Genomic DNA, 16053 nt, shown 5'->3' with positions numbered 1-16053 from the left:
TGTAACTGGATCACAAGTCTACCCCTGAGGAAGGCTTTTTAGTGGAAGCCGAAACATGGACCGTGTTGGGTCCAAAGATATAAGAGAAAGGACTCTGTATAAGGCTTGGTGTTTTACATATGTTATATGTTTATATGATTATTTTCAATAAATTGTAATTGCCCTTGAAATTAATGTGCATAGTCCCTTCTCTACTTGTTTTTTGTTTTGTTTGGCTTTGCTTTAGGTGGAGTTGAATTTTCCTGTCTCTTGTGGAGTAAATAAGTTAATAAGCATTTGAAAAAGTGAAACTAGGACATTTTTTTTCATTACTTTGTCAATAAACTTTGTACTAGACTTAGTGACCTTTAAGCATGGCAGGAAATATAGAGTGATTGATTCTCAATATCTCATAAGGGTGTTATCAGATTATTCCCTCCTTCTAATTGAAGTGGCAATGAACAAACAAGCTTCAGGAGCTTGCTTGTGGAGTTATAATACCAACCCCTTGGGGAATGAAATGTACAAACAATACCTAGCAAATAATCAAAATTATTTTGTTTTCCAATAGAAATATGGATCAAGAGATAATTCTCAGTACAGTATTAGCAAAGAGCCAATTATTGCAGCCTTTAGCGAATACACATGAATGGAAATCAAAAAGATCAGACAAGAGACTCAAACTTGAAGCTTAAACTCTGCAATTAGAAAAGCCATACATAGATACCAAAATAGAGAACTTCTAAACTGACACTCAGATGCAATATGATTGATTTATTTAAAAACATATATAACCTATTCTATCCTACAATTATAGGCATTTTACAATAAAACATATATAATAAAATTGCAAACTCAATATAAGGCCCTCTTTTACTAAGCAGTAGAAGAGTTTTCTATGTGGCCTAGGACGCTAAATGCTTCAACGCTGCTCTGACGCTCATAGGAATTCTATGAGTGTCAAGAGCATTTAGTGCCCCAGGCCACAGTAGAAACCTCTACTGTGGTATAGTAAAAGAAGGCCTTAATGTACTAAAAGCACCACCTCCATTTTTCCATATGTCCTATGATAATATAAGCAAGAAATGCAGAGTTGCTCATAAGAATAACTCTTAGCAGCAGCCAAGACCTGAGCAAAATAAAAAAAAAATATGCTTTCAGTTGCTTCTGAAACTGTATTATTCAGGTGATTTTACGCAGTTCAAATAGAATATTCCACAATCTAGCACTCATTATAAAATATGAAGTAGCAATATTCATTCAATCTTATTTGAGGAAGGAACATCAAGCAAATGTTAATTTATCTAATGCAGGCTAGAGGCAATATAATATATTAAAAGATAAAGATAAAGAGACATTTATGAGGAAAGCTATGAAAAAACTATTTGGTCAAGGGGATAAGTGTGAGACATTACTATGCTTGTTGCTTATAAAAAGATGTGGTACTTATCACAGAACCTGAAAGCTAGAATGGTATAGCTTTATCAAAGAGTAATTGGTGTCATATTTGTGATAACCAAAGAATATTAAAATTTGTGAGGTTCATATTCAAAAATATTTCTGAGGTCATCAGTGATACTGACTATATAAAAGCTTTCAAAAAATAATAACAGCACTTATGTTAAGTTCAAAGAAAGGGAAATGTTCTATGGTAGTGTTAGGGTAGTGCAAATGCATTCATTCAGCAATGAAATTCAACCCAAGCGGAGGGCAGTTATATAATGTTGTGCCTAACTGTAGCACATTCTGTGTAGGGGCCTGCATTCCTTTCCAGAATATTACCATAACAGCACATACATATATATAATACATATATATAATCTAGCAAATACATATATATAATCTAGGCACAACAACTTAACACTAGCCACGGTCAATGACATAGTATGGAGGAGGCGGATGCCGTCTTTGCGGGGGGGGGGGTGCCAGTGCGTCTCCTCCCCTCCATCCCCTGCATACCTCCGTAAACGTTCACCGGTGCAAGTAGCATCTTCCATTTGCTGCTTGCACCGGCCTCGGCTCCATTCTGACGTCATTTCCTGGTCACAGGACCAGGACATGATGTCAGAAGAGGACCATGGCTGCCGCAAGCAGTAGATGGAAGATGCTGCTTATGCCGGTGAACATTTCAAGAGGTACACAAGGGTAGGGGTGCACTCAAGCGGTGTAAAGAGTGGGGAGTGCTCAAGCTGCAGGAAATAGTGTGTGTTGGGGGGGGCACATGGCATGGTGACGCTGGGTGCTAACCTCCCTCACTATTCCATTGGTCATGGTGTAAATATCTGTGCCTAGATTGTTTAAACTGGACATAAATTACAGCATTTATAATTTATGTGCATAACTATACATCCTGCCCACAGACTCCAGAGCCTGCATTGCTAGGCGTCCTAAAAGTTCAGCGCCAAACACTTAATTGCTGATTTTAATTTATTTTTTTCATTGACTGAAAACTAATGCAGGCAATTACCTTGCCAATTAAGTGGATCAAAAAAGAAATTGAATACAGATTCTGAGGTTAGACATTGCTAGGTGTCCTGGATTAGGGTACCTAACGTAGGCACCCTATACAGAATCTGGCCCTTATTGTGTATATATGTAGGTATCCTGGTCAATTAAGCAGATTCTTTGTGCATAAATATTGGTGCCCTATTCATAAATATGTATGTTAGCTTAGTGGTGATAGGTAAATAGCAAGTTTAACTTTAAACATTTGGGATTAGATTCTATAAATTGCACTGAAAAAATAGCACAAAAAAAAATTAGCACTCGGTGCCAATCTATAAACTGTACTTAAAGTTAGATGTGGTTTATAGAATAGCACTTATGCTGGGATCGACCCACAACTAACTTTTGTGTAATTATTTATACCAGCTGAAATGTGGTATAAATCCTCATGCCTAAATGAGGCACAGATCCCCATTATTCTAAAACAGTGCATGCCCCTGACCCTCACCTGGCTACACATCAAATTTATGTGCAGATCCTATGCCTAAATTTATGCAGATACATTTTAATTGGAGCCAATTAGCATTGATAATTGATAGTACCCAATTATCAGATCTAATTGTGTGTGCAAAATAGGTACATGCCCAAATTTGCACAAATAATTTATAGTACCATACAGAGAATTTGGGGGATAAGGGAGGAAGCTATCAGCATGAGCTACTGTTAACCCATATATGATTCTAGCTCCCCATGTTGTTTGGAATTGCATTGGCTGTCAGTAGAGGTCAAGGTGCAATTTAAAATCTGTACCCTGGTTTTTAAATCTAGCACCTCAGTGTATCCTTGTTATTTCATCTTTTTAATGAAGATTCCACTTACAAAACTAGAAATGAAATCCTGCTTAGTTTTCCAACTGCTATTAAAATTAAATCTCAAAATATTGTTTGCAGTTTATGTACTCTCCTAGCAGGCTGCCTTGATCTGGAACTCTCTGCCGCTTATGGTTAGAATAGTTCAAGATTATTTCTAGTTTAGGAGGCTTTTGAAAATTTTCTCATTTAATTTTAAGTATTACATATGAGTACATTGTGATAAATTTTTACAGTTTTGTTCATCGTATATTCCTGGAATCAAATCCAACTGAGTTATTGTTACAGACATTAAACATATTATATAAGGGTTATAAGTACTCTTTGTAATTGCAATAGTCTTTGCAATATTAATAACTAGGCCTTATTTCATAAAATGGGACCTGTGCTAAAATAGTGCAAGTTAATGATAAAATAAAATGGCTTAATGGTAGCCCTCACTGACAACTACACCCTTAAGTATCTATTTAAAGTTAGATATCTATTTTCAAAGAAGGACTTATGTTTTACTTCCATTGCAAATATGTATGATTTTAAACAGATTTTTGTCTAAGTAGTCCTCTTGGTAAACATTGACCTCCAAATATGTTGAATAACAGTAATGTTGATTTCTTTGAAAATCTCAGTGGTTTATGACATCTTGTCTCAAGGTGTAAGAAAATTAGAGTACATATTTGTGACTGAGGAATTGGATAATATACAGTAATTAGACATGCAGATGATAAAAACACCTGATCTAAATGGGATTCATCTTAGGTGCCCAGTATAAGAGGTTTGGCCCCAGACCAACCATGACCCTTCCCCCTCCTCTCAGCAGCAGGAATAAAAAAACGGGAGCTTTCCCTCTCTGCCACTTGTCTGCTGTGGTTGTCAATAAAGAGAAACTGTGTGAAAATTGTCCTCACTCAGTGACTAAGAAGGTAATTTTGTAAATGGCCCCTGTATATATATAATAATAATAATAATAACAGTTTATATACCGCAATACCGTGAAGTTCTATGCGGTTTACAAAGATTAAGCAAAGGTACAAATTGATTGACTTTAAGAGGGGAGGAAGAAAGAGGGTTTATAGGACAGGAAGATATAGATAGATAGATAGCTTTCCCCCCAGAGCTCTCACACAATTTTACACCTTCTCTGTAGTAGGTATATGTTTGTGCATGTATATCTCAATAAGAATCAGTGCATATTTTGTAAAATATAGATATAAATGCTAATCTAACCCCCTCTCTTCCCTGGAATCGTCTGTCCGAACTATTTGTTTCTCCTCAAGGTTGGGCTCTATCTCTTGGTACAGTCGTCCCCTCTCCACTTTCCCTCTGAGTGCCATCAAAAGTATCAGAGAGCCAGATGTGTTTTCTGGCAATTGTTCAGTTAAAAATAGTTTGTACAAAAAAAGCACCTGAGGCACTTGCTCCTCTTCCATGAGTTTCACTATATATTGACAATCTAGTTCTTCTCTCTTTTTTTATACTGTATATTGGATAGCGGAGTCACAGAGCAAGTCAGCTTGGAGAAACTAGCAACCATTGTGGCCTTTGTCAGAGAACCTCCTTCTTGCTTTCCCCTGCTGCACTACAGCATGGAATTTTCTTCTACAAATTGTGGCATTGGGGAAGTCATTTCATCCTTCATTGCCTCAGGCACAAAAGAAGTATTTGTATATAACATGTAAACCACTTTGATTGTAACCACAAAAAGTGGTATAAAAATCCCATGCCCTTTCCCTTAATATAGTAACTGCATAAAATATTCGGGGTGCCCAGGCACTCGCAGAGCTAGTGTCTATGGTATCCAAGGACCTAAATCCTAGGAAAAACCTACAAATGTTTTACAGAGACTCCTGTATATCATATATGATAAATAGTGACCCAGGCCATAAATTCAGAAGAATCAAAAAAGTATGTCTGTCATTCAGACACGATCAGATGAATGCTCAAGCTCCTGATTTGAAGGAAGAAGTCATTCAGTCAGCATCTGCTATTGTGGAATCCAGAACTTCTATTTCAGTAACTGAAAAAGCCAGCATGACATCTGTGACTGATGGGTCTGTTCAAGAGAACCGTTCTTTTCTAGATGTTGAAAAATTAGCCACAAGCTGACCCAGCTAATTGAACAATGCTAGGTTAACAGAATTTGTCTTTGGCAGGAGTCAGATTAGCATCTGAGGCCAGACTCAAAAGCAACTGTGAGGCTGATATTGCATGGGGGAGAGTGGCACAGTGGTTAAAGCTACAGCCTCAGCAACCAGAGGTTGTGGGTTTAAACCTATATTGCTCCTTGTGATCCTAGGCAAATCATTTAATTCCCCCATTGCCCCAGGTGCATTAGATAGATTGTGATCCACTGGGACAGACAGAGAAAAATGCTGGAGTACCTGAATAAATTAATGTAAACCATTCTGAGCTTCCTTGGGAGAACAGTATAGAAAATTACATATATAAATCAGTGCTGATGAAGACTAAAGTTTTTACCTTGGACTTAGGCCCCCTTTTATCAAGCCTTGTAAGGGATTTTTTTTTACCACAGCGGCCCATTATAAAAAATCCTTACACGGCTTGATAAAAGGGGTCCTTAATTTGATCAGCCATTATTTTTCTGGAGCACAGAGTGAATAATCTGAAGAGCTCCTTCTGTTACATCCCTTCTGGATTCCATATGCTAGGTGTTCTATCCCAACCCACAATCCAGGAGTTGCAGAAATCCACAAACCTTTCTGAGCACATGGTCCACCCCCTTAGCCTGAGAGCTAGCAAACATATCCAGTTACAATTTCTGCAAGCAATCCATGCAGAAGTCTTTGCAGTTGCTCTGCTTCTTTTTCTTAAGTTTTCACTTAAAGTTCATTTTCTCGGTGGCTTCAGTGCCTTAAGACTCCTTCCCGGTGGTCCTCTATCGGAGGAAAAGACGCAGTCCCATGGTGCCAGACTACTGCTTCACAGAGAAACTCTGGTGGATCTGTGGAGCCAGCCTGCTGTGTGCCTCCATTTCTAGACTCGGGGGTCCCTTTTCCTAGGAGTCTGCTTGCCGGTGACCTTGTCATGGGTTTCAAGCGCAGGCTATATGCATCTGGAATGAGACCCACTCGGGTTTCAAGGTGCAGGCTGCCTTTCCTGCCCCCGACTGCATGGACGAGGATCCTTGGGGGCAGAGGTCAAAGTCTGTGTCTGGCCGACTGGCAGTCCGAAGATTTGGAGCTGTTTCTGAGGCAGAACATCCTTTTCCTTCATTCTAATGCTGTTTAAAGCTGCTAACAGTCTGGCACTGCATATTTGTGAGTAAACCTCCATTATTTCCTATCGGAACGTCAGGGGGGCTTGTAAACAATTTTAAAATCATTTTTCACAGTTTCTGAGGGTAGGGATCAAGTCCCCAATCTCCCCAAACCCCAAATTGCTATTTTTAGTTTTTATTTTTGCCATTTATGGCGCGAATTTGTGACAGCAGCCATCTTGGATTTAAAAAATGAACTTTTTAAATTTTATTTCTGACTCAAAAAACTCTGTTTGATACAAAATCATTTGGGATGGACTCCCCAGTCCCTAATCTGTTGAATGTGGACATTGATTGCGCCTTATTGGTGCCGGAACTGCAATCGTGTACCGCATGCCGTAGTGCGCTGGGGGAGGGGGCAGGAGCTTCGGACTTCACCTCCTCCGAGTAATCTTAGGCTTGGAAGCTGGCCTGGATCTGTGCCTTCCGAAGAAAATCTTGCCCAGAGGCTGTCTTGGAGTCTGGCGCAAAACAACTGCGTTCCAAGTCTGGGGACTCTTTTGGCATGGCGCATGCACCTCAACAGAGCCCTGCCATGGTTGTGGGGTGGGCCTTTTCTCCGGATTTGATTCAGCTCCTCTGAAAGGTGTATTCTTCAGACTCCACTCGGGTGTGTCGGGTCTTTTTCATTCTTTTGTGCCTGTGGCGAAGCTGGCTGTGGCAGACCTCGATTAAAGTAGTTGCTATGCAGATATTATGACTCTTCTGTCTCCTGCCACTGTCTTTATTTTTGCTGGCACTGGTCACCTTGGCTGTCCTGAGTGTCCAGATTTGGGTGCTGACCCTTCTTCACAGATTTCTAAGCAGTCTTCTGTCTGCCTCTTTACTTCTGATGTTCTGAAAGAGCTCCATTTGGGTTCTCCACCTTTCACTTCTCAGGCTTTGGTCCTGGACTGTTCTCCTGTGCCCTTTATTCCATTCAGTCTACAGCTCTTTTGACTGGTTTCAGAACAATGTGATACCCCAGAAAGCTATTTTTGACCTTCTAAAGCTATTTCTAAGCTTTATCACCTGGATCCTGATTTTCAACAGCCTGAGGTAGATTCTGCATAGCACAGGTTATCCAACGCACAGACCTCCCTAGTGATGGGGAAGTGAGGTTTAAGGACTCTTAGGATCGCAGGGTGGATATTATGTTACAAAACGTTTTCTAGCGGCATCTTTAGGTATCCAAGCTGGCAGTAGCTGTTTCCTTAATGACACGTGCCTGTCATTCCAGCATTTGCAATGCGTCCTCTGTGGAGGTGCATACCTGTCCTCCGCTGGTGATAGTTGGTATGAATTAGGTGCCAGATGCTTTTTATGATTTCATTCGAGTTCTTAGTACGTTCTCTGCTGGTGCAGTGTCTGTATGCGCTGTCTTTGGGCTGGGGACACTGCCTCAAGGATCATTTTGAGTGGACGTCCTTTCAAGGGCCAGCTTCTTGTTGGTACAGGTCTGGATGACCTCTACACAGGTGTTGTCAAGCGCCGCCCTAAGTCTCTCCCTGTGAACAAGTTTTGCAAGAAATTGGGAAGGGGGTCATAGTGTTGTTCGTTCCTCTCGCAGGTGTCGTCAGGGATACACAGGTTTTTCCTCCCAGAGACATTCATAGGGCTACACCCACATTACAACAGTTCCAATTCCAGGTGGCCTCAGATTCCTGTGCAGTGGCTGCATCTAAAAAGCCCTAATGACGCGATGGGTCAGGCATGGCTTCCTCATCTTGAAGGCCAATTCTCATTTTTATCAGGAGTGGACTCGACTTTCATCGGACACTAGTTAGTCCTCCTTTGCCTGCCTCCAGCTTTGTTTCTGGACACCGGCAAGTCATTCAGAATGGAGTCCAGGGGCCGCGACAGTACTGCAAAGCCTCTTAAACATTGGGATGCTGGAACATGTTCCAAACATGAATCAGACTTAGACGGATACTCTTTATACTTCATTTTGTAAGAACTATGAGTATTTTCATGGGCAAAAGAAAGGTGAAACCTAAAAGTTCTACCACCACCTGATTGTACTACCACCAGTTCCGTAATTCAGGACTCATTATCTACATCGGGGGCATCGTTGAGTCCCCTCGATAGAACTCCTCCTCCTCCATTAATGTCTGGAGCTATGGGACCTAATTCGGATGAATCTCCTAAATCCCCCACTACCTCTAAATTGCAATTTACAATATTGCCGAAAGTGATTTCTGTATTGGAGGATAAGAGGGGGGGGGGAAGCAGAGACCACCTGAGGAACCTAAGGACATTACTTTGAAAGATTTATGGCAAGTAAATATGAGGATGGAGGGATTATTAAGAACAGCAACTAAACAGATATTTCGTCCGATGTAAAGAAAATTTGAAAATGTTGATTCTAATTTACTATTATTGGATAATAGAAACATAGAAAGATGACAGCAGAAAAGGGCTATAGCCCATCAAGTCTGCCCACTCCACTGACCCACCCCATTAAGTCTGAGTACTAATGACCTAGTTCCTTAACTCGACCCTCGTAGGGATCCCACTAGGACATCCCATTTATTCTTAAAGTCAAGCACGCTGTGGCCTTGATCACCTGCTCTGGAAGCTTGTTCCAGTGATCTACAACCCTTTCTGTGAAGGAATACTTCCTTACGTCACTATCAAATTTCCCTCCTCTGAGTTTGAGCGGATGCCCCCTTGTGACCGAGGGTCCTTTGAGAAAGAAGATGTCTTCTTCCACCTCGACACGTCCCATGATGTATTTAAATGTCTCAATCATGTCCCCCCTTTCCCTGCGTTCCTCTAGAGTGTAGAGCTGCAATTTGTTTAGTCTTTCTTCGTACGAGAGACCCTTGACAATGACATTGGAGTTACAGGTTTCTACACTGCAGCAAGTTTCTATGTCTGCAGTTAAAGATTCATGTACTATCCATTCAAAGTTTGAACAAATGGAAAATATAGCTTGATCAAAACATCTCTGCTTTGTTAATTTTCCTTAGACCCATTTGATGTCAGCTGAAATTTTGCTTAGAAAATATTTTAAAGAGGTATTAGGATTAACAAATTTGTTATTATATACCTCAGAAAAAGAAGGTAACATCTGATCAAGGGACAGACCTATTAGTATCTACAAAGTTTGATTTAACAAATTTCCTGGAGGATTCCGAAGATACTATATTAACTAGGTCTACTCTCTTGATCACTTGTTTACGTGAGTTGGATAAAAATTTGATAATGAGATTATATTTTAAGAATAGAACTATGAAGTTTTGTGGTGATCTCATATCAAATATTTCCTGATGTTGCTAGAGCAACACAGTATCGTAGAAAATAATTTCTTAAATTAAAATCTCAGATATTAGCTTTGAATGCTGTATTTTTCTTGAAGTTTCCTTGCAAGTGTATTATTGAATTGCAACAAAAAGAATTTATATTTTGGGATCCTTTGCACCTACAACAATTTCTAGCTAAACAGGAACAAACTACGGATAAGGGGGTTGAAAATAAATGCTGATCTTTATTGTGAGTTAAAGTAAATACAGCACCTAAGAAGGCATAGCTGAGGTTTATTCTGAGTTAAATATTTCTTTGTAATATTATATATAATGTTCAGTAACTTCTCTATTATGGTAGGCTAGAAAGATTATATTGTGAGGAAAAGCTTTGTTTATTTGAATGTTTTATGATTTTGTTATCTTTATTTTTTACTGTTCTGTTTGAACTATAATATGAAAAAATTATAAATAAATAAAAAAAGAACCACCCCTAACTTTAGGTGCAGCCATTTACACCAATGAAAACATGGTGCATGTAGGGGAAAATGGGGTAGGCCAACCCTCAGAACTCAAAGGTGACACCCAAGGCTAACAGAGACTTTCAATTGAGCTTGGTACCAAACCTTTTGAGATCTTGACATGTTTATCCATGGAACTACCAACCCCTTCATGAGCTAGTGGGAGGGGGCTCTTATACTTGCTTTATGTTTAGTCATAGACAAAGAGATTTAAAAAAAGAAGAAAACTCCCTCTAAGATAGATACTTCACAGGGGTTCAAATCCTAGGTTGCTCCATCCTTTCTCCACTATGACTCTCAAATGACTCCAAAGGAGCAAGGTGTGCCCCTTTTGGGCATGAGCTTGTGGTCATATACCAGTGGTAATTCTGTTTTTTTAATCAGAGTTTAAGCCCTTTAGATGTTGTCACAGGCTGGCCAGAATACTGTTTTAACTCTCTTAAGCTTACAATGTAAATGTATAAACATGGTAGGTCTCCAACACAGGCATGCTACCTCCAACTCCCACACTCTACTGGCAGCATTCAATTTTAAATCACCAGCTGGCCATAGTAAATGATGCCATAGTAAATGATGTCATGGTCTGGCCAGAATGCTGTTCCAAATCTTTTCAACCTATAATACAGACACATAGCTAGGGTATGTTTCCAAAACAAATGTGCTGCCTTCAACTCCCTAAACGGGAGATTTTGATTTCTGGTAATCTTGCTCTGAAATCTTTCAAGAGCCCTAAAGGCAGCTCTATAAGAGGGTGTACCCATGTTTACACGCCACTTGTATGTATCAATGTACAGAATAACAGCACTTTCATAGGCAATGGGACATTTACACATATACATGGCAGCAAAATGACTAAACACTATTCTATAAAGGGCCACACACATGGCATAGAGAAATGCAAGGGGGCATACACATGGATGGACCATGAGAGGGACATGGGTGGTGCTGTCACTTATGCATGCAACTTATAGAATAGGTTAAGGTACACATGCCCTTGCTTCATCTTAGCTAGTGTACTGTGTGTGCTTAAATTTTAGGTGTACAGATACCAGGTTGGGTTATGCTAATTTTTTATAATGAAATTCGGGTGTCCAGGTGCCATTATAGAATGGACTCTCATTGTGTGGCTTCAGAACGCCTAAAAGGAGGCATCCACTTATACAATATGTACAATATATTTGCCTCCTCTCTGAGCTAAATTGTATTTTTTTTGTTCAGTGGTGAACAAGAGTTGGTTGTTTTTGGGTTTTTTTTGCTTCTTGCCTCCCAGATTCTTTTGTGTATATAACAGTCACCTTGAAATTCTTGCAAAAATGTGACCTCTTTCCTCAGTATGAACTGTTTACAACAGTTCATCTAACTACCATCAGTACTTGGGCACAGGTGTTTCCTGAACATAGGCACGGTTGATACTCAGTTGTCTAATCCTCTCTACATCTTTATGGTTTCTTTGCCACAATTCGCAAGGTAGCACTTCACTTCACCAACATTACCCAGACCCTTCCACAATTCTTTTACCTTGTTTGACTTGCTACAGTGTATAGACTATTGTCTTTCTGCCTCCTGTTTCACTTTCTAGGAAACAGATATGTAAAATATTTCACTAAGTACAAGTACAGAGTGTCCTTCCCTCAGCATCACAGAACACCAGTCACTGAGACCCCTTTTTATCAAGTTTCCTTAGGGTTTTTTATTGCAGGCCACGGCGGTAAAAGCTCCAATGCTCATAGAATTCCTATGAGCTTTTACCTCAAGCGGCCTGCGATAAAAAAAATCCTAGCGCAGCTTGATTAAAGAGGGCCTAAATGACATCCATATTGTACTATTATTTCTGGAAGTGTATAAGACATTCATTACAGAAGTAATATCGTGTTTAGTATGCACTCTTTTGGAAATAATGTGCCGCCTTTTGATAGATGATGCACTTTTTGTTAGTGTGCGCACGAGAAGTAAAATGACACACTATTTTCCAGTGCACTACTTGGAAAAAGTGTGCATTCTTTCAAAAGAGGGTGCACTTTTGGGGAAGAATGTATAGTATTATGATCCAAGCAGAAAACTACAATTTTCAGATTTATTTTCCTGTCTTTTCGGGAATGCGTATCTCTATTTTTTTTTTGTATGGAAAACTTTTCTAAATTAGAAATGATATTTGCATACACATACTTGCATATATTTATGTTATTATGGAATATTTAATCCCCCCCTCCACTTTGACAAACTAAACCCCCTCCCTTTTACAAAGTTGCGCTAGTGGCTGCTGCTGCAGTAACTGCCCCGAAGCCCATAGGGATTTAAAGGGCTCCAAGGCTTTTGCTGCATGTCAGCCGCTAGCACGGCTTCGTAAGAGGGTCCCTGTAACTAAGCATACAAATTGATGAAATGGGTTTAGCACATCCTAACTGGTACTTCCCCCTGCATTAAGCTCATTTCTAACACAGCTGTAAATTCAGCCTTTTTCTGGCTGTGTGCTAATGTTAGCATTCATGTACAGCTGCTGACAATAATAAATGTCTCCTATTTTCTGTACGAGATGCTATGCATTTTCAGTTAGGGCATACTGATGTCAGTGCATTAAATGAATAGCTCAAGCCCATTCTCCATCCATGACATGTCCCCTTCCGCAAAATAAATAAATACCATGTACTTATGCACACAAATGGCAAAATGAATATAAAATACTTCAACATGTCCTGGGTTAGACCATTTTCCCACATTAATAGGTCCTTTTACAAAGGTGCGTGAAAAGTGGCCCTGGAATACCATTATGCAGGCCTTTCCCACATGCTAAGTCCATTTCTTCCTGTGGTGAGAAAATGGCAGATTTCCAATTTCTGGCCACGTGATAGTGTTTCCATCAGTGCATAGATATTAAAAAAGACTAGTGTATGAGTTTTCTCCACCTCCTATTTTATTGGCAATAAGGACTCATGCTCCAATCACACCCTAATCAGTGCATTATCACTGCCAGTGTGCTAACGAGATTAGCGTAGAAATGCCCATTCTCCACCTCCCACCCCACCCCCAAAGATGTACCTCCTCTGTCAAAAAAAATAAGGACATGCTTAGAGTGCAAAATTACCATGGGACACCTTAGCACATCCTGCGGTAAACCTTTCCAGGTGGTAGGAAGTACATTCTAGCACTCACTGCAGCTTTGTAAACGGACCCCACATGCACTTTAGTGCTTAACATGGTCTAATAAAACGGCCCTTGACTTAAGAGGTTGTATGCTAAGCCTGATATTGCTCAGCTTCTCATACCTAGTCCAAAAAAAAAAGGGGGCGGGGGAATGATCATAGACAAAAAGAGACCTATAAAGGTATGCTTTGCATGCTGTTTTGCATGACTCTACATCTCAGAGGTGGTTGCATGTATGTTTCTGATGTGCAATGACTGTACTATTCCTTTGATTTGGCATCGAAGAAAGGTTCTGTGTCAGTGCCAGTTGTTGGAATATCATTCTTAAATCCCCTAAAATTGCCATATGGAATCCAGAAGATCTGATACAAATTTTTTCTATTTTTTCAGTCAGTTTGCTCCCAAGAAATCCTATTTGTGGAAACCAGGTAAAAAAAAAAAATGTATTTCTTTATTCCACCTATTATGTACTGCTTGTTTCTTTTCACTTAACTATTCATAGGAAACATCTTTGTTTTTTCTTATAGTAATGGAAGCAACTGTGGTCAAAGCAGATTGTGTGTGGTATATTTGATGAGGATATGCATTAGTTAAAATTGAGTTGTCCAGGTCAGGATATCTCAAGTTTCACACATGTTTTTAAACAGAATCTACAGACATAGAAGCTGTTTAAAATACAGGAGAAGTGGATGCTTATTTTCCCAATGTGTATAGCATAAACACAAATTTTTAAAAAATGTATCTCAGTGTTTGTGCCAGCACATACATGTTTATCTTATCCAATTTAGAAATATAAAGGTGTTCCCTGATGCTGCCACAGGAACTATCCCTTGCCATTTGGGGGGACAGAAAACACTGAGGGGTTAAGGGCACAAGCTATCTTAATCAGTTCATGCTTGGCAGCAAGTGTAAATCTTGACACCGACTTTTTAGGACATCCGCATTTATTCTCTTTCTGGCACACCCTAGCCCTGCTCAAACCACACAAGACCACCCAGCACCTGCTCAAACTATGGACCAGGTGAGGCCCTGGCCCTGGCCCAAGGCTCTGATGATAAAGACAGTTAAACTCCTAGTCCAGCATCTCTCCCTCTCTCTTCCCTTCTCTCTGCAGGCAGTAAGAGAGAGATTCTAGATTGGGATTCGGGATTTTGGCACCCTTTATCACCAGAAATGTCACTATTGTCTGTTCCAGTGCAATAGGTGAGACATTCTAGACCAGTGATGGCTAACCTTTTTGAGCCCGAGTGACCAAACTGCCGCACAAAACCAAAGAATTTTCTCAAAGTGCCAGCACGTCAATTAAACCTTAATAACAAGATTTTAGTATCTGAAAACTCTTTATAAAGTTGCCTGAACTATGTAACATCATTTTTAAAGGTTGGAATCTTTGTATTGTCATAGAATCAATTTGATTCACAATCCTTTGGTTTTCATTTCAATTTATTGGCAATTTATAATATTTTAATGATTTCATTCATGGGCCGAATACACACATACTTTTCTCTGTCGCCGCACTCTTTGACCAAGAGATTTGTAAGCCTGCAACCACGTCAAGGTAGACTCTTTCAGCAGCTCCCCTCCCTCCCCCTTACCTTTGTGGCCAAGTCAAAATGATCTACCAGCAATAAAATTTTAAAAACACAAAGCACGCTGTACGCAGAGAAAATGTTAATTATCATTTATATTCCATGGGTTTTCAAAGAGGTCAAGGCAGATGACTTTATGCAATGTCACCTCAGTAACAACTATACAAAAATAGACAAATATTCCCCCTCCCTTTTTACTAAACCGTGATAGCGGTCTTTAGCGCAGGGACCTGCGCTGAATGCCCCACGCTGCTCTTGAAGCTCATAGGCTCCCTGCGCTAAAAATCGCTATTGCGGTTTAGTAAAAGGGGGCCATAGTGCAAAATATAGACAGCATATATAAATTCTCAAAACGGACACATTTTGATCACTAAATTGAAAATAAAATCATTTTCCTACCTTTGGTAATTTCATCAGTCTCTGGTTGCACTTTATTCTTCTGACTGTGCATCCAATATTTCTTCCCTTTTTTCAGCCTCCTGTATGCTTTCTCTCCTCCAGACCTCATTCCCTCCCCAAACTTTTTCTTTGTTTCACCCTGCCCCCTTCTTTCTTTTTCTCTCTCTCCATACCCCCTTTCATTCTGTATGTCTGTCTTTCTCTCTCTCTCCGTGCCCCATTTTTATTTGTTTCACCCAGCCCTCTTTCTTTTTTTTTTTTTTTGGCTCCCTGTCCCCCCCTTTCTTTCTTTCTCCTTGCCCTCCCCTATGCCACCACCATTGGGAAAATGCTGCCACCGCCACTGGGGAATAGGCTGCCACTGCCGCTATCGGGAACAGGCCGGCGCCAAGTTCGCCCTGCTTCTCTTCCCCACGGGGCCGACCAACTCTCGCCACTCGACGTCAATTCTAACATTGGAGAGGTCGTTCTGGGCCAGCCAGGCAGCGATTGGCTGGCCCAGAACGTCCTCTCCGACATCAGAATTGACGCGGGTGGCGAGAGTTGGTCGGCCCCACAGGGAAAAGCAAGGAGAACTTGGCACCGGCCTATTCCCAATGGCGGCGGTGGCAC

The 16053-nt window shown here is 40.3% G+C and overlaps 1 protein-coding gene across 12 annotated transcripts in view; it reads left to right on the top strand.

The window, feature by feature from the left end:
* The window catches only part of ARPP21 (cAMP regulated phosphoprotein 21), a 643283-nt gene that overhangs the window by 360540 nt on the left and 266690 nt on the right, over positions 1-16053 (top strand). For 11 of the 12 annotated variants that reach the window (XM_033930334.1, XM_033930335.1, XM_033930337.1 and 8 more), the window contains one exon: positions 13844-13881. The exons of the other annotated variant lie outside the window; for it this stretch is intronic. In XM_033930334.1, the coding sequence (XP_033786225.1) occupies positions 13844-13881 (38 nt within the window). The remainder of the gene's footprint in view (positions 1-13843; positions 13882-16053) is intronic. 12 annotated transcript variants of the gene reach the window in all.

The sequence above is a fragment of the Geotrypetes seraphini genome, chromosome 2 (assembly GCF_902459505.1).
Source record: "Geotrypetes seraphini chromosome 2, aGeoSer1.1, whole genome shotgun sequence".
Taxonomy (NCBI): domain Eukaryota; kingdom Metazoa; phylum Chordata; class Amphibia; order Gymnophiona; family Dermophiidae; genus Geotrypetes; species Geotrypetes seraphini.
Note: the sequence above shows the minus strand (reverse complement) of the source record. Positions and strands in the feature narration are given on the sequence as shown.